Source organism: Phyllobates terribilis, unplaced genomic scaffold (assembly GCF_046119375.1).
Source record: "Phyllobates terribilis strain yellow unplaced genomic scaffold, ASM4611937v1 Scaffold_4__5_contigs__length_816908805, whole genome shotgun sequence".
Taxonomy (NCBI): domain Eukaryota; kingdom Metazoa; phylum Chordata; class Amphibia; order Anura; family Dendrobatidae; genus Phyllobates; species Phyllobates terribilis.
In genome coordinates, this window is record NW_027362764.1 from 610,004,058 (window position 1) to 610,027,165 (window position 23,108).

The window sequence follows — 23,108 nt, forward strand, 5'->3', positions numbered from 1 at the left end:
GAGCTGAAGCTGTCGTGGGAACCATGGAAAGGTAAGGATGAGGTTGGTTTATTATTTTTCTTTTATTGCAGGAGATCGTTGGCTTCAGCTGGAATGGGTGTGATGGTAAGTATGGTTTAATTTAGAACAATAAAGAATTGTGTCTTTATTTCAATTAAAGGACTTTATTCTGGGTGTTGTGTTTTTTTTAAATACTTTACTAGAAATTCATGGCGGTCATGTCTAATACTGGCGTGACCCCATGAATTTTGGGCTTGGGGCCAGCTGATAATACCAAGCTGGCCCTAACCCCTTTATTACCCAGTGAGCCACCGCACCAGGGCCCTGGATGAGTTGGGTACAGCGCCAGAAGATGGCGCTTCTATGAACGCGCCATTTTCCGGGGTGGCTGCGGACTGCAATTTGTAGCGGGGGGGGGCCCAGAAAGCTTGGGCCTCCCTGCGCTGCAGATTCCAGCCCCCAGCTGCCTAGTTGTACCTGGCTGGACACAAAAATAGGGCGAAGCCCCACGTACTTTTTTTTTAATTATTTCATGAAATTCATGAAATAATTAAGAAAAAAAGGCCTTCCCTATATTGTTGTGTCCGGCCAGGTACAAATAGGCAGCTGGTGGTTGGGGGCAGCCCGTTCCTGCCTGCTGTACCTGGCTGGACACAAATATAGTGCGAAGCCCCACTTCAATTTTTTTTAATTATTTCATGAAATTCATGATATAATTAAGAAAAAAAGGGCTTCCCTATATTGTTGTGTCCGGCCAGGTACAAATAGGCAGCTGGTGGATGGGGGCAGCCCGTTCCTGCCTGCTGTACCTGGCTGGACACAAATATAGTGCGAAGCCCCACTTCAATTTTTTTTAATTATTTCATGAAATTCATGAAATAATTAAGAAAAAAAGGGCTTCCCTATATTGTTGTGTCCGGCCAGGTACAAATAGGCAGCTGGTGGATGGGGGCAGCCCGTTCCTGCCTGCTGTACCTGGCTGGACACAAATATAGTGCGAAGCCCCACTTCAATTTTTTTAAATTATTTCAGGAAATTCATGAAATAATTTAAAAAAAATTGACGTGGGGCTTCGCACTATATTTGTGTCCAGCCAGGTACAGCAGGCAGGAACGGGCTGCCCCCAACCACCAGCTGCCTATTTGTACCTGGCCGGACACAACAATATAGGGAAGCCCTTTTTTTCTTAATTATTTCATGAAATAATTTAAAGAAAATTGACGTGGGGCTTCGCCCTGTTTTTGTGTCCAGCCAGGTACAACTAGGCAGCTGGGGGCTGGAATCCGCAGCGCAGGGAGGCCCAAGCTTTCTGGGCCACCCCCGCTGCAAATTGCAGTCCGCAGCCACCCCGGAAAATGGCGTGTTCATAGAAGCGCCATCTTCTGGCGCTGTACCCAACTCATCCAGGGCCCTGATGCGGTGGCTCACTGGGTAATAAAGGGGTTAGGGCCAGCTTGGCATTATCAGCTGGCCCTAAGCCCGAAATTCATGGGGTCACGCCAATATTAGACATGACCACCATGAATTTCTAGTAAAGTATTTAAAAAAAACACAACACCCAGAAAAAAGTCCTTTAATTGAAATAAACACACAATTCTTTATTGTTCTAAATTAAACCATACTTACCATCACGCCCATTCCAGCTGAAGCCAACGATCTCCTGAAATAAAAGAAAAATAATAAAGCAACCTCATCCTTACCTTTCCATGGTTCCCATGACAGCTTCAGCTCTGCTACATCGAGATGACAGGCTGGACCGCAGCAGAACGCTGCCATCCAGCCTGTCATCCCGCAGACACTGAGAAGCGCAGGCTTGCTTGCGCTCCACAGTGTCTCTCTGTGAGGGCATCCAGATGAGCCGAGTTAATGTCCAATGAACTCGGCTCACCTCATGCACGTCACTGACAGCGTGGGAAAATTCTCCTGCACTCAGCGCTTCAGCGTGGGAGAATTCTCACACTGAAGCGCTGAGTGCAGGAGAATTCTCCCACGCTGTCAGTGACGTGCAGGAGGTGAGCTGAGTTCATTGGACATGAGCTCACCTTATGCACGTCACTGACAGCGTGGGAAAATTCTCCTGCACTCAGCGCTTCAGCGTGGGAGAATTCTCACGCTGAAGCGCTGAGTGCAGGAGAATTCTCCCACGCTGTCAGTGACGTGCAGGAGGTGAGCTGAGTTCATTGGACATGAGCTCACCTTATGCACGTCACTGACAGCGTGGGAGAATTCTCCTGCACTCACCGCTTCAGCGTGAGAATTTTCCCACGCTGTCAGTGACGTGCATGAGGTGAGCCGAGTTCATTGGACATGAACTCGGCTCATCTGGATGTCGTCACAGAGAGACGCTGAGCAGCGCAAGCAAGCCTGCGCTTCTCAGTGTCTGCGGGATGAGAGGCTGGATGGCAGCGTTCTGCTGCGGTCCAGCCTGTCATCTCGATGTAGCAGAGCTGAAGCTGTCGTGGGAACCATGGAAAGGTAAGGATGAGGTTGCTTTATTATTTTTCTTTTATTGCAGGAGATCGTTGGCTTCAGCTGGAATGGGCGTGACGGTAAGTATGGTTTAATTTAGAACAATAAAGGATTGTGTCTTTATTTCCATTAAAGGACTTTATTCTGGGTGTTTGTGTTTTTTTTAACTTTGACTATGGGGTTAGTAATGGGGGTGTCTTATAGACGCCTCTCCATTACTAACCTGGGCTTGATGTCAGCTGGCATTATAAGCTGACATCAACCCCAACCCTATTACCCCCTGCCACCGCACCAGGGCAGCGTGGAAGAGCGAGGCTAAGTGCCAGAATTGGCGCATCCTATGGATGCGCCATTTCTGGGGCGGCTGACGGCTGGTGTTTCTAGCCTGGGAGGGGGCCAATATTCATGGCTCCCTTCCTGGGCTATTAATATCAGCCCCCAGCTGTCTGCCTAGCCTTTGCTAGCTATTAAATTAGGGGGGACCCCACGTCATTTTTTTTGGGGGGTCCCCCATTTTAATAGCTAGTAAAGGCTATGTATTCAGCTGGGGGCTGATATTAGTAGCCTGGGAAGCTCCGTGGGTATTACCCCCTTCCCAGGCTTCAAACATCTGCCCCAGCCGTCTGCTTAACCTCCGCTAGAGCCTAAAATTAAGGGGAACCCCACGCCAATTTTTTTAATAATAAATCCTTTATTTTAATACTAAATGACAAGTACAGTAACCAACACTATCACTGTACTTCATATATATGTGACTGACATGTTTCTATCTATCTAATCTATGTGTGAAGCTCTATTCTGTATGTTATAAATTGTCGGGTACCGCTGCTGAATTGCCGGCCGGCTTTTTTAAAGAGACGGTGCATGAAAACACTATTATTTTTTTTGATAAATCCTTTACGCTAAATGACAAGTACAGTAAGCAACACTGTCACTGTACTTCATATATATGTGGCTGACATGTTTCTATCTATCTAATCTATGTGTGAAGCTCTATTCTGTCTGTTATAAATTGTCGGGTACCGCTGCTGAATTGCCGGCCGGCTTTTAGGTGCATGAAAACACTATTATTTTTTTTGATAAATCCTTTACGCTAAATGACAAGTACAGTAAGCAGCACTTTCACTGTACTTCCTATATATGTGGCTGACATGTTTATATCTATCTAATCTATGTGTGAAGCTCTATTCTTTCGGTTCTAAATTGTCGGGTACAGGTGTATGCCGCTGCTGAATTGCCGGCTTTTCATGTTTCACTGTTGGCACTGTTCCCATCGATTTGGGCAATCACTGTAATGCCACAACCACCATGGCTGTGGCATTACAGTGAGTGGCAGACAATCCCTGCATGATTGGTGCTCTAAATAGCGCCAGACATGCAGGACACGCTTTTGGTGCACGAACAGTTATCGAACATAACCTCGAACAGCCGAATTTTTTGCAAATCGTTCGGGTTCGTCGAACAACTCGAACACCGCCCAAAACAGCTCGAATTTGAGATTGGCGAACAGTTCTAGTCGAACACCGCTCATCTCTAGTAATAATGTCATGTCATTATGTGTGTATTTTAAAAATGTACTTTGCTCTCATAGTATTACAATAGTCTTAGTGTTTTCTTGACTGCACTATTATGTTGCAATAATGTATAATTATTTTTCTGTATACTTGCACAGATTGTTATTCCTATTTGTCACGACTTACACATATTGTTATTCCTATTTGTCACAATTGTGGGAGATTATATTCTCTACTGTTATGTGTATCTAGTAACTTTTGTTTGTTTCTCTATTTGTGATGTTTTTACAATAGTGTCACTTCCATCTGAGAAATGATTCTTTGGCCTAAATGATAATTTCACAATAGTGTTGCTGTGTATTTACAAACACTTCATCGATATGATGTCACAACACTACTGACAGACTGTTCTAGTCACATTCACATGCTGCAAATAACTTTGTTTAGTGTCACTAGGAATAATTTCAAGTAAACCTGGGATGAATTAGCAGAAAGATTTCACAGGCATTTTACCAGGTTAAATATCGTGATTAAAATCTTTGGCATTTTCAACAAGAATCCTTAGAAGAAAAAACCATCTCATGACCTCAAATATACCTAGGATGAGCATGAAATACTTGTAAAATCCCATTCTCAATAAGCTAAACATGTACCTCATAAAAATCTCTCCATGATTAGATAGAAAAAAAAGAGCACACAAGTATATCCAAGGCAAAGTAATAACAGCAAGTGAATGCTAAAATGAAACCAGTAAACCAAGGGGTCTCCAAGTGTAGAAGGGGAGAGGCAAAACCCATGCTCATGCATTTTTCAGATCTGCCCACTCTTAAAGTGGGTTTACACTACCAGACCAGCATCATTAAACATCATCCAATCGGTACATACCTGCTAAACAGTGGTCACTTAATACCCTGCTTAGACAGGTAGACCACATTGAATATGTTCACAGAACAATCAGTAATAGATCATCATATTCAGATAAGCGTCCATTGTTTCAGCAGCACAGATCCTATTTACACAGGATGATGTGCTGTCATTAACCATGATCTTTTCAGCCAGGTAAAAGATTATTTCATTCGACAAACAAGCCTTTTTCTTGTTCATCAGTTGTATGGCAATCTGTTTACATAGTACTATTATCGGGAAAAGTGAGTTCCTTCGAATGTTCACTTTCAATCGTACAGTGTAAATATAACTCTACTTGGGTTTAAATTTGGTAAATGACTCAAATTTCTCCTGAAGCAGATAAAATACAATACTGCAACCATCATGCAAAAAAGCTTGACAGGCTTCAATACATATCATGGTCACTGACACAAAAGGAAGGCTTAGACATCTTGTGACAGAGGGATCACATAATCAAGGTTTTTTCTTTGGACACTAATAACCTCACCCCCCACGGTAACATACATAACCCTCCATAAAAGCAGGCAAACTGATAAGAATTGTATTTTTATGTACATCTTTTAATCTACAAGCTATTTAATTCTGAAGTCTTTGAGAACATTGTTTTTTTTTAGTATTGTATCACTATGGGGTATTTTGGGTCAAACTTAATCTTTAATCCTAGCAGTACTGGCCAGCTCTGTGCAGTGAAGTGTCAGTTATACTTATGACACGTGGCTCCTCCCACCCTCCCCCACCCTACTGTTCACCATTTTCTTCCTGTTACTGTACATAGAAAAAAAACTGCCAATTAGCAGGGGGAATTAGCTTTTTAATATGAGTATTAGTTTTCTTTTAAGTTACTGGTTCACTGATTAATTACTATATAAAACACTGTCAGACAATTTATTTGTTTTGTTTGCTAGAATGTTTCTGGTGGTCAATTTTATTATCACTTTATCCTATTGTACTTGTACATCATTACTTTTCCCATTATTGTATTTCTTTAAATCATGCTCTTGAGGTTTTAAATCTTATCTCTGACTGCATAAAAAGCAATGAACCATTTACTGCAAGTTGTAGACAATTTGAAGTTACAATACATACTGATTACTTTTTTTTCTTTATTAGTTTATCTTTTATTTAGCTTATCAAGCTAAAATAATACTTTTACTTAAAGAGTAGTGTTGAGCATTCCGATGCTGAAATATCGGGTATCGGCCGATATTCGCGGTATCGGAATTCCGATACTTAATTCCGATACTTTTACAATATCGAATACCGTAATCGGAAGTTCCCATAATGCCTGCGCTCTGCAGTGTCTCTGAAGGATGACAAGCTGGATGGCAGCGCTCAGCTGAGATCCAGCCTGTCATCAGAATGCCATCCCAGCGTGGGAGAATTCTCCTGATTGTTTAAAAGCCGGCGCGCGGTAAAAAGCCGCCGGCTTTTAAACAATCACACAGCCCCATACTGCTTCCCCGCAGCCTCCCACCCCGATCCTCCGCTCCCCTCGCCACCTCCCATCCCGATCGTAAGTTAGGACCGGGCGGGGAGCGCAGCACCAAGGAGCGGGGAGCGAAGAACCCGGGCGGGGAAGCCGGCAGTGAAAAGACTTCACCGCCGGCTTTCCCGTTCTGTGCTGCGCTTTCCCACTGGTTATTTCAAATGAACAGCTGAGGTATCAGGTGATGCCGATCAGTTGTTCATTTGAAGTCACCGCGGTGCCCTCAGAGGGTTCATGTGAGTTCATGCTTGACTGCATTGCATGAACTCACATGAACTTTCCCACGGCCGCACAGGTCAGCCTCACCTTCCAGACCGGTCATGATTGGTGTGTGTGGGTGTCTGTGCGGGTGTGCGCGGTGTGTGGGGTGTCTGTGCGGTGTCTGCGGGTGTGTGCGGTGTCTGTGCGGTGTCTGTGCGGTGTCTGCGGGTGTGTGCGGTGTCTGTGCGATGTCTGCGAGTGTGTGCGGTGTCTGTGCGATGTCTGTGGGTGTGTGCGGTGTCTGTGCGATGTCTGGGGGTGTGTGCGTGCAGGCAGACATAGGCCGATGTGACACTACTACTCCCATCGGCCTATGTCTGTCCCCCGTCCACTCGTGCCAGCAGGATCAGCTCGATGGGAGCAGTAGTTCCCATCAGCCTGATCCTGCTATTTAAATTGCCCTACTGTGTCCCCAGTACATTTTAAATGCATGTCATTGGTGGCCAGTGGTTACCTACAATAAATTAGTTCATACATTACCTGTCCCCGCCGATCGCCACCTAAAATAAAGTAAAAAATAAAAAACTACACCTATACTCACCTAGACACCTATTTCCCCGAAGCCATCGATCTCCTGTAATAAAATATAAAATAATAAACCACAACCTTATCCTTACCCCTCCGTAGTAGTCCACGAGTGTCCCACGATGATCTCCAGTTCAGAGCAGCCACATAGAATGTGACCGCTCTGAACCGCTGCCGCCGCTAGAATGATGGGGCCGTAAAGCAGCCCCGTCATTGCATAAGCGGGTTCACCGGAGTTCAGCCAGCGCTGCTCCGGTCAGCTCCTTTACGGCCCTGCTGTATCGTGAGAAATTCCCACGGTACAGCAGTGCCGTAAAGGAGGTCTCCGGAGCTGCGATGCCTGAATGCACTCCGGTGACCTCAGTCAGTGGCTCCCGCTGCCGGGAGCGGACGTGTTACCGGCAGTGTGAGCTTACAGCAGCCATGCACAGCTGTCACCATCTCCAGATGTGACAGCTGTGCATGGGAAATCAGCGCAGGAACGTGGACAGGTAACTATTTTTTTTTACTAAACTAAGAATTAAATAAAATGGTGTGTTTTATTTCAAATAAATTATTTTTTTCTGGGTGTAGTGTGTGTTTTCTTTTTAACACTTTGTAGGTTAGTAATGGGGGTGTCTTATAGACGCCCATCATTACGAACCTGGGCTTCATGGCAGCTGGCGCTGACATGAACCCCAGCCCCATTACCCCCTGCCACTGCACCAGGGCAGCGTGGAAGAGCGAGGCTAAGTGCCAGAATTGGCGCAGCCTATGGATGCGCCATTTCTGGGGCAGCTGACGGCTGGTGTTTCTAGCCTGGGAGGGGGCCAATATTCATGGCACCCTTCCTGGGCTATTAATATCAGCCCCCAGCTGTCTGCCTAGCCTTTGCTAGCTATTAAAATAGGGGGGACCCCACGTCATTTTTTTGGGGGGTCCCCCATTTTAATAGCTAGTAAAGGCTAGGTATTCAGCTGGGGGCTGATATTAGTAGTCTGGGAAGCTCCGTGGGTATTACCCCCTTCCCAGGCTTCAAACATCTGCCCCAGCCGTCTGCTTAACCTCCGCTAGAGACTAAAATTATGGGGCATCCCACGCCAATTTTTTTTTTAAATAAATCCTTTATTGTAACACTAAATGACATTTGAGGAGTTAATAAAGATGCAGTCCCTAAATTATTATTTATTTTTTAATTAATTTTTCCCAAAAATTTTGACGTGGGCTTTGCCATATTTTTGTATGCCAGCCAGGTACAGCATCCAGCTTCTATGAACGCGCCATTTTCTGGGGTGGCTGCTGACTGCAATTTGCATTGGGGGGGAGGCCCAGAAAGCTTGGGTCTCCCTGCGCTGCAGATTCCATCCCCCAGCTGCCTAGTTGTACCTGGCTGGACACAAAAATAGGGAGAAGCCCCACGTATTTTTTTTTTAAATTATTTCATGAAATATTTTTTTTAAAAAAGGGCTTCCCGATATTGTTGTGTCCGGTCAGGTACAAATAGGCAGCTGGTGGTTGGGGGCAGCCCGTTCCTGCCTGCTGTACCTGGCTGGACACAAATATAGTGCGAAGCCCCACGTCAATTTTTTTTTAATTATTTCAGGAAATTCATGAAATAATTAAAAAAAAATTGACGTGGGGCTTCGCACTATATTTGTGTCCAGCCAGGTACAGCAGGCAGGAACAGACTGCCCCCAACCACCAGCTGCCTATTTGTACCTGGCCGGACACAACAATATAGGGAAGCCCTTTTTTTCTTAATTATTTCATGAGTTTCATGAAATAATTTAAAAAAAAAATACGTGGAGCTTCGCCCTATTTTTGTGTCCAGCCAGGTACAACTAGGCAGCTGGGGGCTGGAATCTGCAGCGCAGGGAGGCCCAAACTTTCTGGGCCCCACCCGCTGCAAATTGCAGTCCGCAGCCGCCCCGGAAAATGGCGCGTTCATAGAAGCGCCATCTTCTGGCGCTGTACCCAACTCATCCAGGGCCCTGGTGCGGTGGCTCACTGGGTAATAAAGGGGTTAAGGCCAGCTTGGCATTATCAGCTGGCCCTAAGCCCGAAATTCATGGGGTCACGCCAATATTAGACATGACCACCATGAGTTTCTAGTAAAGTATTTAAAAAAAACACAACACCCAGAATAAAGTCCTTTAATTGAAATAAACACACAATTCTTTATTGTTCTAAATTAAACCATACTTACCGTCACGCCCATTCCAGCTGAAGCCAACGATCTCCTGCAATAAAAGAAAAATAATAAAGCAACATCATCCTTACCTTTCCATGGTTCCCACGACAGCTTCAGCTCTGCTACATCGAGATGACAGGCTGGACCGCAGCAGAACGCTGCCATCCAGCCTGTCATCCCGCAGACACTGAGAAGCGCAGGCATGCTTGCGCTCCTCAGTGTCTCTCTGTGACGTCATCCAGATGAGCCGAGTTCATGTTCAATGAACTCAGCTCACCTCATGCACGTCACTGACAGCGTGGGAAAATTCTCACGCTGAAGCTCTGAGTGCAGGAGAATTTTCCCACGCTGTCAGTGACGTGCATGAGGTGAGGTCATGTCCAATGAACTCGGCTCACCTCATGCACGTCACTGACAGCGTGGGAAAATTCTCCTGCACTCAGCGCTTCAGTGTGAGAATTCTCCCACGCTGTCAGTGACGTGCATGAGGTGAGCTGAGTTCATTGGACATGACCTCACCTCATGCACGTCACTGACAATGTGGGAAAATTCTCACGCTGAAGCGCTGAGTGCAGGAAAATTCTCCCACGCTGTCAGTGACGTGCATGAGGTGAGCTGAGTTCATTGTCGGCTCATCTGGATGCCGTCACAGAGAGACACAGGAGCGCAAGCATGCCTGCGTTTCTCAGTGTCTGCGGGATGACAGGCTGGATGGCAGCTTTCTCCTGCGGTCCAGCCTGTCATCTCGATGTAGCAGAGCTGGAGCCATCGTGGGAACCATGGAAATGTAAGGATGAGGTTGCTTTATTATTTTTCTTTTATTGCAGGAGATCATTGGCTTCAGCTGGAATGGGTGTGACGGTAAGAATGGTTTAATTTAGAACAATAAAGAATTGTGTGTTTATTTCAATTAAAGGACTTTATTCTGGGTGTTTGTGGTTTTTTTTTAACTTTGACTATAGGGTTAGTAATGGGGGTGTCTTATAGACGCCTCTCCATTACTAACCTGGGCTTGATGTCAGCTGGTATTATAAGCTGACATCAACCCCAACCCTATTACCCTACTGCCACCGCTACAGGGCAGTGGGAAGAGCGAGGCTAAGTGCCAGAGTTGGCGCATCCTATGGATGCGTCATTTCTGGGGCGGCTGACGGCTGGTGTTTCTAGCCTGGGAGGGGGCCAGTATTCATGGCACCCTTCCTGGGCTATTAATATCAGCCCCCAGCTGTCTGCCTAGCCTTTGCTAGCTATTAAATTAGGGGGAACCCCACGTCATTTTTTTGGGGGGGTCCCCCATTTTAATAGCTAGTAAAGGCTAAGTATTCCGCTGGGGGCTGATATTAGCAGCCTGGGAAGCTCCGTGGGTATTACCCCCTTCCCAGGCTTCAAACATCTGCCCCAGCTGTCTGCTTAACCTCCGCTAGAGACAAAAATTAAGGGGAACCCCACGCCAATTTTTTTTTCAATAAATCCTTTATTTTAACACTAAATGACAAGTACAGTAAGCAACACTGTCACTGTACTTCATATATATGTGACTGACATGTTTCTATCTATCTAATCTACGTATGATTCTCTATACCTTCTATTCTAAATTGTCGGGTACAGATGCTGAATTGCCGGCCGGCTTTCTTAAAGAGACGGTGCATTAAAACACTATTATTTTTTTAAATAAATCCTTTACACTAAATGACAAGTACAGTAAGCAACGCTGTCACTGTACTTCATATATATGTGACTGAGATGTTTCTATCTATCTAATCTATGTGTGAAGCTCTATTCTGTCTGTTATAAATTGTCGGGTACCGCTGCTGAATTGCCGGCCGGCTTTTTTAAAGAGACGGTGCATGAAAACACTAATATTTTTTTTAATAAATCCTTTGCACTAAATGACAAGTACATTAAGCAACACTGTCACTGTACTTCATATATATGTGACTGACAAGTTTCTATCTATCTAATCTATGTGTGAAGCTCTATTCTTTCTGTTGTAAATTGTCGGGTACCGGTGTATGCGCTGATGAATTGCCGGCTTTTCGCATAATACATTCTACATTATTCTTAGTTGCTTTACTTCATGTAGAATTAACCTACAAGGAAAGAAAGGGTTTATTTTCATTCCGATATTTCTGTCCCATTGACTTGCATTGGTTTCCGGTATCGGTATCGGCGATATCCGATACTTTTTGAGTATCGGTCCGATCCAATCCGATACGATATTTCCTGATATCGGAAGGTATCGCTCAACACTATTAAAGATTAATAATTATATATAGCTATCTCAACAAGAGTTATTACATTCTAACATAATAGATAAAATTTCCTAACATTCTGTCTGCATGGCTGTTTATGCACCTATCGGTATAATTCATTACACAACTATGCGGTTTACTATGTTCGTTATGTGTGAAATGCAAGTGGGCATTTTTTTGTTGATCCTCGCAAATTAAATCACAGATGGTCTGAATTTGTGTAAAACCGCGAATTTCAGTAAAGTCAACTCGAAATCGATCCTCGTGGTTCAATCTGCTCTTGTCTAGTTAAATGTGTGTGAGATGAGTGAACCCGAAGTTAAAAATTCGGAGCTCGTACCAGAGAGTAACGCTAAACGCCAAACATGGACTTCTCCCGGAGGTCTGTTACAATGTTCAAAGTTCCAGGAGAAGTCCGTTGCAGAGAGAGAGAGGGAGAGAGAGATTCTTTTCTCCAGATCCGAAGTTCAGGTCTGAATTGTGGGGTCCGGGTTCTGGTTCAAGTTTGGGTACAGTTCTGGTACCCGAACCGGACTTTAGACTAAGATTCAGTTCAGATACCAGAACCCGAACTTCCATGGATCCTCTCATCCCTATTTACAACATGTGGTAGTTGTGTGGAATTTATCATTTTGCTGCCAAAAGAATTCAAAGACAATGTAGTTGTAAGAATAGTATCATTTATGTCCAAGTATTCTAAAGCTTTGGAAAGCCTTATCAAAACTTTAATTAGATGTAATGGTAAGCTATGTATATATAGGAAGCGGTGGCACACAGAGCCCTTGTGGTTCTATCCTGTAAACTTGTAGGCATTCTATGTGCTATTGTATGTTTTTGGGTAAGGTACCTCATCTGGCTTTTATGTGTCAGATCTATGAAAAATTCAACATAAAATAAAATTGTGCACATAAAATTAAAGACTTAAGCAGGTATAATAAGGCCTCATATATTTCTATAGGTCATGTTTTACCGCAAAAAATCACTATGTCCTTAAGACCAAATAGAAAAATGTAATCTTGCAACAAATTAATCATTCACATTGTATTAATTTTGTAACTTTTAATGTTTTATAAGGTAACATATTGATGCACTGTAACAGGGGAATTATATTCTGCAATCACTTTTAATATTGTGAATTTTAGTTGTATCCATTTTTTTCATTGTTCCCTTTTTAATTTCTTTAATAAGTAGATACAATTTCTATGTGTTGTAGGGAGGATCTGAACATAATATTCCAGTTGTTATATCCAAGATATCCAAAGAGCAAAGAGGTATGGTATGTTAATATTTTTATGCTAGACATTCACTCAAAGTTTGTAAATGCATATATAAAAAAAAACGGTACAGAGTGATTTGAATGTAGAGGAAAAAAGTTTATAATGCCATGCTGTAAGAGGCAATAACAAAAACGAATAGAAGATTACATAGTTATGTATAAAGAATCTTACTTGACAGAGTTTATTAAGCTGAATTAAAAGGGTTTTTCTCATGAACAAAGTATATTGTAATCAATAGATATTGGAATAACAATAAGTTCCACAATTGAATGTGTTTAAAAAAATGTTCCTGCACTGAGATAATCTTAGAAATGTGCCCCTGCTGTGTGCTTTGTAATGTCTGTGTCTGACTGTGTAGGAACATGGTCTTATCATACCAAAGCTCCTGGGCAGAGGAGGACACAAAATGGAATATATAGACATTAAAGCACAGGATCACAGCTGATTCTTTCTGTGAGGTGAAAACTGGCAGGGAAATGTTTTTCCTTACAAAGATTCCCAGACATTACATGTCTGTATACTTTTTTGCTTCCCCCTCTAACCAGGAGATGTGGTATGATCAGACCATGTTCCTATACTGTCAGACACGGCCATTACACAGTACACAGCAGGGGCACATTTATAAGATTATCTCAGCACAGGAACATTTTTTAACACATTCACACATTCAATTGTAGAACTTATTTTTATTCCAAGATCTGTTGATTGAAGTGAACTTTGTGGGAGAACCCCTTTAATAGAAGAAATCTCCTAATGATTCTTTAGCCATATATAAATCCCTTGTGAATTTTTATAAAGATTTGTGGTCATTAAGTTTAACTTGGTTAGAAACAGTCCCCTTTATAGTCAGTCAGTCAGTAAGTCAAAACTTCCATACAGACAAATGATCAATTCTGGAGATAGGAACATTACTGTGAGTTTCACTTTTATATCAATGCACACAGCAGGATAATGGTAAAGCAATTGTGATTTAATATTCAGAATGTCAAATATATTGGAATCCCTCCTTAATAGTTTGTACCTGAACTGGAGCAGGGTGTTTTGATTTGTTCAACTCAATTGGACACAGAGGACACTATTTTATTCTAGGTTGTGTTCCTAAAGTTAAAGATTATGCCCTGGACCTCTGGATGTACAGTGATATTAGTATAGTGATCTGAAATCTTTGTGTGGCTCCATGGGGCACTATGGTTCTTGACACTTTCTTTTGTAGAATGACCAATCTTGCTCTCAGGCAGTGGCCAAAGATAGATTAGACAAATTTACAGCACATGTATTTTCAGAATGTGAGTCACAATTTGAGTCCACCTGGTGTGTCTAGTCTTTAGTAACAGTTACTATACCCTTTAAGACTTGCTTGCCAACTTACACATAATATTATAGTATAGTAATTGAGAAATTGTTTCCAGAACAACAGAGCTAGTTTCAACCTTTGGTGATAACTTTCAAAAGATACAGAAAAAATGTTACCTCAGCAGAAAAAATTCTTCTTCAACTCCTCCTTCTTAGCTTGCTTGACATTTGGGGTGAATTTTCTTCTTGCATTGTAGTATAGCAAATCGACTTTTCTGCTATGGTTGGTGTTATTCCTCACCCCCTACTTTTGCTCAAGGAGTTGTTAAATGCCCTTCTTTTTATTCCCCCTTTCAAGGGTACTTCCTCTAGTTGGGAAACAAACTTATTGAGGGAGTTTCTATATTGCATCTGTCGAAAGCTGACTCTACCTATATCACCTGTAGCCCATGTGGTACGCTCCTCACACTCTGTATAGGACTTCCCTCTGTCCTTTAATTACACGTGGTGGCTCTGTTATTCAACATTGGTCGATCTATCTCTTCCATGCTCAGGAGAAACATCTGCTTTGCATGGAAGAGAATCTGCTGTCATGGCACCTGATTCTAATGAGCACCATTGCCATTACACTGCAGATGCTCTAACAGCCACTTCCAATTTCATCTGCATATTCATACAAACTGGGAAACATATACCCAATGAATAAAAACAGAGGTAAGACATATCCTTTTTACAATATTCTGCCCTTAGTCCAATTATCATCCAAACAGATAATTTTTCCCTGTATTGTCTTCCGTATGCATTCCATATAACATCCGTTTTAATACATGAGCAGTAATTAAAATTTACAAGACCGAATGCAGTTTCCTATGTAAAAGAATTACAAATAATCGGATGCTATATATTTTTTCTGCATGGGATCCAATATTTTTTTGCACAACCAAAGACTAGAATAGGCAAGTGTCATCCAAAATACAGAACTAGTCCTTGCTGCAATTTTTTCAAGCGGATATTTGGTCCCGTGATAAAAAAGGTTATATGAACAGCGTTATTGAATAATATTGGTTTGTGTGCTGTACTTTTTTTCACGGGCAGCACTCAGACAGAAATATAGTCGTGTGAACTTAGCCTTAGGCTGTGTGCCCACTATGCATTTTTTAAGCTTTTCTGCAGCGGCAATTCCGCTGCTGAAACGATTAAAAAGCGCTTGGTAGAAGGTCTGCCATGTTCCCCAATGATAATCCACATGTGCTGTGCACATGCTGCGGAAATTTCCGCTGCGGATTATCTTTGCGTAAAAATCTGCATCCCTACCAATTATTTTGCATAATTGCGGCGTTTTTGCCACCATTTACTTGCATTGAATCGCATAATATCCGCATCACTACATATACACATGCGGATATCATGAGGTTCAATGTGCGGATGGTACCCGGGTTTGGAGAAGAGGAGACTCTCCTCCACACCTGGGTATCATAGTACCTGTAAAAAAAAAGAATAAAATAAAAAATATACATTATACTTACCTTCCGATGGCCCTTAGTCTCCATAGCGATCCGTCCTGGCTCGCCGGCAGCTCACTATGGTCTAAAAGGACCTTCCATGACTTCATTTAGTCATGTGATGGGTCACGCGACCACTGACGTCGGCAATCGTGTGACCCATCACATGACTAAATGGCGTCATGGAAGGTCCTTTTAGACCACTGCTAGACATCGGGGACACCGGACGGATCAGATAAGGACACCGGGGGCCATCAGAAGGTAAGTATAATATTTATTATTTTATTTTTCACCATTCTTTTACAGTCACACTATATAAATCCATGCCGGCTGCATGGATTTATATAGTGTGACCAAGTTGTCAAGCACTTTCCAAGTGATGCTAAAATCGCTTGGAAAGCACTTGACAACCCGCATGCGGAAATACATGTGAAGAACGCTTCACATCCGCATGTCTCTGGCAGGAAAAACGCATGTAAAATCCGCATTCGTTTTTTCTGCCAGGGAGATGCAGAAACGCTCAGGAAAAATCCGGAGCATTTCTGCATCGTGGGCACTTAGCCTTAAGGTAAGTTTAGACACAGTAGGGGAAATCCTCTGCTGATTTTGTATAAGTTCTACTCCAAATTCACTGAAGATGATGCAAAGTGCAAAATCCTTAATGAAAAATCCTTAATGAAAATGTACTAAAAATTTTTTATTTTGTCAAGATTATATGTGATCAAAAAAAATTCATCCAAGTAAAAAATATAGTTTTTACAAGAATAACTGTGAAACGTTCAATATACCGTTTCTGCTCATCCCGAGCCTTGTTCACATACAGTGGTGGGTGGCCAAAAGTATTGGCACCCCTGCAATTCTGTCAGATAATACTCAGTTTTTTCCTGAAAATGATTGCAATCACAAATTCTTTGGTATTATTATCTTCATTTAATTTGTCTTCAATGAAAAAACACAAAAAGAATTGTCCTAAAGCCAAATTGGATATAATTCCACACCAAACCTAAAAAAAGGGGTGGACAAAAGTATTGGCACTGTTTGAAAAATCATGTGATGCTTCTCTAATTCGTGTAATTAACAGCACCTGTAACTTACCTGTGGCACCTAACAGGTGTTGGCAATAACTAAATCACACTTGCAGCCAGTTAACATGGATTAAAGTTGACTCAACCTCTGTCCTGTGTCCTTGTGTGTACCACATTGAGCATAGAGAAATGAAAGAAGACCAGAGAACTGTCTGAGGACTTGAGAAACCAAATTGTGAGGAAGCATGAGCAATGTCAAGGCTACAAGTCCATCTCAAAAGACCTGAATGTTCCTGTGTCTTCCATGCGCAGTGTCATCAAGAAGTTTAAAGCCCATGGCACTGTGGCTAACCTCCCTCGATGTGGTCGGAAAAGAAAAATTGACGAGAGATTTCAACACAAGATTGTGCGGATGGTGGATAAAGAACCTCGACTAACATCCAAACAAGTTCAAGCTGCCTTGCAGTCCGAGGGTACAACAGTGTCAACCCGTACTATCCATCGGCGTCTGAATGAAAAGGGACTGTATGGTAGGATACCCAGGAATACCCCACTTCTTACCCCGAGACATAAAAAAGCCAGGCTGGAGTTTGCCAAAACTTACCTGAGAAAGCCTAAAACGTTTTGGAAGAATGTTCTCTGGTCAGATGAGACAAAAGTAGAGCTTTTTGGGAAAAAGCATCAACATAGAGTGTACAGGAAAAAAAAAGAGGCATTCAAAGAAAAGAACACGGTCCCTACAGTCAAACATGGCGGAGGTTCCCTGATGTTTTAGGGTTGCTTTGCTGCTTCTGGCACTGGACTGCTTGACCATGTGCATGGCATTAAGAAGTCTGAAGACTACCAACAAATTTTGCAGCCTAATGTAGGGCCCAGTGTGAGAAAGCTGGGTCTCCCTCAGAGGTCATGGGTCTTCCAGCAGGACAATGACCCAAAACACGCTTCCAAAAGCACTATAAAATGGTTTGAGAGAAAGCACTGGAGACTTCTAAGGTGGCCAGCAATGAGTTCAGACCTGAATCCCATAGAACACCTGTGGAGAGATCTCAAAATGGCAGTTTGGAGAAGGCACCCTTCAAATATCAGGGACCTGGAGCAGTTTGCCAAAGAAGAATGGTCTACAATTCCAGCAGAGCATTGTAAGAATCTCATTGATGGTTACCGGAAGCGGTTGTTTGCAGTTATTTTGGCTAAAGGTTGTGCAACCAAGTATTAGGCTGAGGGTGTTAATACTTTTGTCTGGCCCATTTTTGGAGTTTTGTGTGAAATGATCAATGATTTGATTTTTGCTTCATTCTCTTTTGTGTTTTTTCCTTGCAAGCAAATTAAATGAAGATAATAATACCAAAGAATTTGTGATTGCAATCATTTTCAGGAAGAAACTGAGTATTATCTGACAGAATTGCCGGGGTGCCAATACTTTTGGCCACCACTGTATGGTCACTATAAATGAAACATTTTTCAAGTATTAAACTAAATCTTCACTATAGTCAGGCAGTTTATTCTCTGCTTGTTCTTTCTTTTTTCTACATTTAACTAGCTAATAGAACCATAATTTGCCTGATTAGTACTAATAAGAGTCATAAATATATTGGATTAGTCTTCTGTAGATTTTTATACTTTACAGTGCATGTGCACAGTTGAAGCTACAACTTTCTTAACCAGCGTGATTGAGATTATACTAAAGCTTTATCCTTCTGAATTACAAATTGCCTTTCTCAGAAGACCCGCTTACCTTCTGTTCTACGAGACACATCTGGCAGTGCTGTACTTTTATTACTTTCAGTTTTCCTCTTTTAGAAATACATTTCTTCTTGCTCTTTTTAAGCACAACAAATACTATATGCATAAAACCATTATGTTCATAGGAACAGTTTTTAAAAATTGAGGCTTAAAGAAACTTTTGGTCATTACATTTACATTTTGAAAAAGTCGCCATTGAAAGAAGGAAAAAAGATGCCATTGAAAATAGGAATTATAAATACCTGTGAACGCTATGTCTCTTGTCATGGACAAGCCATGAGGCAGGGAAGTCAAGGAGTCTGAGGAGAGTACATCAAAGACAAAAGGGATAAGACAAATGAATAGTCAAAGGCAAAGTCTGGGGTCAGGCAACTAAGGGCAGAATACGTCAAAGGCAAAAGGCAAATCTGAGGTCTGGCAACAGAGATCAGAATAAAAGATCACAGAACAAAGAGCAAACACACCACCTAGCAAGTCTATGACTTGCAATGGTCTGACCATTGCCAGCTAGCTATATAGCCAGCTAATCACCTTGAACTGGTGACATCTGGAGAAAACCCAGCAGGTCTGGCCAGATTGAGCAGAGGAGCTCTGCCTCTAGCTCATCCCTCTTCCCATCTACATTGAATTGTATCAGTAGAAGCTGCCATCTCCTATCTCAGTAATGGGACAGTCTGTCTTCACTGAATACAGATTTTACCTCACAATTGAGAATTTTGATAACGACTTTGGCAGAGAAAGAAGCTATTTTTTCTGATGAATTATAAAGTTGCTTATTTTCATACTAACTATTGATTTACGAAATAAACAGTTACTCTGTAAGTCAATAATGTATATAGTAGTAGTCATAGTAATCCCTTCCAGGGCTCAAACACTTTAGAGATCCTGAAGGATAGCAATCCAAGCAAGAGAATTAAATTATAAAAAGGTGTCACAATGGTGCTAAGAATTTAATCAGCTGTCATCAATGCAATCATGGTAGGCGGATTCATCCCATGATATAAATAATTAGATTGTATTGTCCTAAAAAGTATATACTGTGCGCTGAAGTCCACTTAAGGCTGAAATGGATAAACTGACCTTAATTAACAGACGCAATTAAACAAGAAAAACACTTGTTCCCCCAATAGTATACCTCCCAACACACACTGGTAAATTCCTACTGGTGTGGTACAGGTGCACTGGAAACTAATTTTGTAGTTCACTTGCTGGGGTTGAGTTTGGTGAATGTCCCGGCAAAAGCCTTAATAGCTCTTTAAACTCCTTTTCCAATACTAAGAGTTCAGGAGTTCAAAAGAAATCTTCATGCAAATAGTCGCACTTCAGCTGGTCGCGCGACTCACTGAGCTGGAATGTGGACACAAGAGTCCCTACGGAAGTCCCTACGTGTGATGTCACTCTGAACAGGAAGACAGTGACTTCTGCTGGTCGAAGTGCTCAACATCTCCAATGCTTTTTAGAAAACTTTGGTTTCCTTCTTCAGGGAGTCTTTTTTCTTTTATATTATATAGTGTATGCAGAGTTTATATAACATGATATAATTACTTTGTGGATGGATCATGTTTAGTTTTTGCCAGGAAATTCCTGCTATATATCTATGGGTCTCACTAGATGTCATTCAGATCAGCGGTTGGCAGTAGCAGTCAGTAAGAGTCAGCAATCAAACTAGAATTCTCAGGATTTACCACCCTTGAAGTAGTATGCTTATTCATTTAACGCGTAGACTTAAAATCAAGTATGTCACTTTAGCTGCATGGTATCTGCTTAGCATTTCCCAAATGCACTAGTTCCCACAGCAATCATGCTATTAAAGCTTATATGTATATGAAGCCAATAAAGTAAGGAGAACGCTATTGCATTGGATTACAGTTAGCATGCCTGGAGAGCAGCAAATCTACTAATATTTAAATAAACCACATGCAGACATCCTTTTCATTTATCTAAGAAATTATTTTTCCATGTGGGTTTTTTGCCTTGATGCACAAAGTACACACGGCTCTTCTTAAAGTCTGGGAGTCATTACAAAGCTTTTCAATCTCTGTGTGATGACTGGATAATGAAAAAATAAATTATTACTTGGGGAAGAATTAGAGGCAAATTGAATTATACCACTGTGGCAGATAGATGCATCTTTCTTGTTGCTAACCAAGAAAATGCTATCGCTGAAATACCAAAATTACCAAGTCTGTGATTCCTGCGACTGCCCATAGGAGACTTAAGAGGATTAATGTTTTCTTCCCAGGCCCTCTACATTTGGCAGCCTGGAAAATGAGTTTCTGTATCTTATATTTCAAATTATCAGCATGGAAAATACTTTGAAGTGTGATTCTAGAGGGAAGAAACAGCATCTGGTATTATTCACATAAATCAAATATTAAAGATCATAATATCTATATTGTGTCCATTTTGTTTATTCATCATTATTTTTGATCTTATGATTGCAGCTGAGCTTTCTGGTCTTTTGTTCATTGGAGATGCTATTCTGCAGGTAAGGCATAACTTGTGCTACAATTCCAATGGTTAAATGTCCTGGCAGCTGCCGATAATAACTATGAATATATTTTTATTTCAGATCAATGGCATAAATGTGAGGAAGTGTAAGCATGAAGAAGTGGTAAGTGTTTAATTATAGATAACAGAAATATAATACTAACCTTTTATTATAGGGAGATAAATAAGACACAACTCCAAATCAAAACTCACTTTTTGAAATTCAGTTATAGAAAATCCACACCATGATTGTTGTTCATATTTGGTGAAACCATTTGCATTTATTAATAGATATTTGCTACTATATACTTTTGCATACATCTTGTGAAAAAAATCATAATGCAAATTAATGCAGGTAAGTGTTCTGATACAGTTGGGGTCTTGGGGTACAAATGTATCCTTTCCAAAATTTTTTTTTTTTTTGCCATAAATTTGCTTATTGGAATTTATGAAGCTACAGATGTTTTCAACCTTAAACAGTTGTTCTGATAAGAGTTTGTATATTTGCAAATCGCCTCTTCAGAGAAAAGGACATGAACTCTAAATCAATATATTGGAAATAGCAATCCTAAAAGTCAATATTCACCCTTCAATGAACCTTGCCACAAAATTTACGATAAAAGAGTTTGTGCACAAATAACATAGCATGCCACCCTCAATAAAAAGTAAAGAAGAGATGGCGTAATGCAGTTTGCGCAGATGCACCACAGTATTATCAAAGCACTCTACAGTTGTTGCAATGCCGCTCGTATTCTGTAAGTAGATACTATAGGATCTATAAGCTTTAATCTGTTTGCCGCTGGTTCGACTGAAGTATGGAAGGAATTTTAGGGTAGGTTCACATTGAAGCAGATTTTCCCACAAATTTGTGAAGATAGGGGTATACATATACAGTGCTGGCCAAAAGTATTGGCACCCCTGCAATTCTGTCAGATAATACTCAGTTTCTTCCTGAAAATGATTGCAATCACAAATTCTTTGGTATTATTCTCTTCATTTAATTTGTTTTCAATGAAAAAAACACAAAAAGAATTATCCTAAAGCCAAATTGGATATAATTCCACACCAAACCTAAAAAAGAGGGTGGACAAAAGTATTGGCACCCTTTGAAAAATCATGTGATGCTTCTCTAATTCGTGTAATTAACAGCACCTGTAACTTACCTGTGGCACCTAACAGGTGTTGGCAATAACTAAATCACACTTGCAGCCAGTTAACATGGATTAAAGTTGATTCATCCTCTGTCCTGTGTCCTTGTGTGTACCACATTGAGCATGGAGAAAAGAAAGAAGACCAAAGAATTGTCTGAGGACTTGAGAAACCAAATTGTGAGGAAGCATGAGCAATCTCAAGGCTACAAGTCCATCTCCAAAGACCTGAATGTTCCTGTGTCTTCTGTGCGCAGTGTCATCAAGAAGTTTAAAGCTCATGGCTCTGTGGCTAACCTCCCTAGATGTGGATGGAAAAGAAAAATTGACGAGAGATTTCAACGCAAGATTGTGCGGATGGTGGATAATGAACCTCGACTAACATCCAAACAAGTTCAAGCTGCCCTGCCGTCCGAGGGTACAACAGTGTCAACCCGTACTATCCGTCGACATCTGAATGAAAAGGGACTGTATGGTAGGATACCCAGGAAGACCCCACTTCTTACCCTGAGACATAAAAAAGCCAGGCTGGAGTTTGCCAAAACTTACCTGAGAAAGCCTAAAACGTTTTGGAAGAATGTTCTCTGTTCAGATGAGACAAAAGTAGAGCTTTTTGGGAAAAAGCATCAACATAGAGTGTACAGGAAAAAAAAGAGGCATTCAAAAAAAAGAACACGGTCCCTACAGTCAAACATGGCGGAGGTTCCCTGATGTTTTGGGGTTGCTTTGCTGCCTCTGGCACTGGACTGCTTGACCGTGTGCATGGCATTATGAAGTCTGAAGACTACCAACAAATTTTGCAGCATAATGTAGGGCCCAGTGTGAGAAAGCTGGGTCTCCCTCAAAGGTCATGGGTCTTCGAGCAGGAAAACGACCCAAAACACACTTCCAAAAGCACTATAAAATGGTTTTAGAGAAAGCACTGGAGACTTCTAAGGTGGCCAGCAATGAGTCCAGACCTGAATCCCATAGAACACCTGTGGAGAGATCTCAAAATGGCAGTTTGGAGAAGGCACCCTTCAAATATCAGGGACCTGGAGCAGTTTG

The 23,108-nt window shown here is 41.7% G+C and overlaps 1 protein-coding gene across 1 annotated transcript in view; it reads left to right on the forward strand.

Annotated features, from left to right (window-relative positions):
- The window catches only part of SNTG1 (syntrophin gamma 1), a 1,226,946-nt gene that overhangs the window by 851,765 nt on the left and 352,073 nt on the right, over window positions 1–23,108 (forward strand). Inside the window, exons 7-9 of the mRNA XM_073679284.1 lie at window positions 12,797–12,854; window positions 20,868–20,911; window positions 20,996–21,037. Coding sequence (XP_073535385.1) covers window positions 12,797–12,854; window positions 20,868–20,911; window positions 20,996–21,037 — 144 coding nt within the window. The remainder of the gene's footprint in view (window positions 1–12,796; window positions 12,855–20,867; window positions 20,912–20,995; window positions 21,038–23,108) is intronic.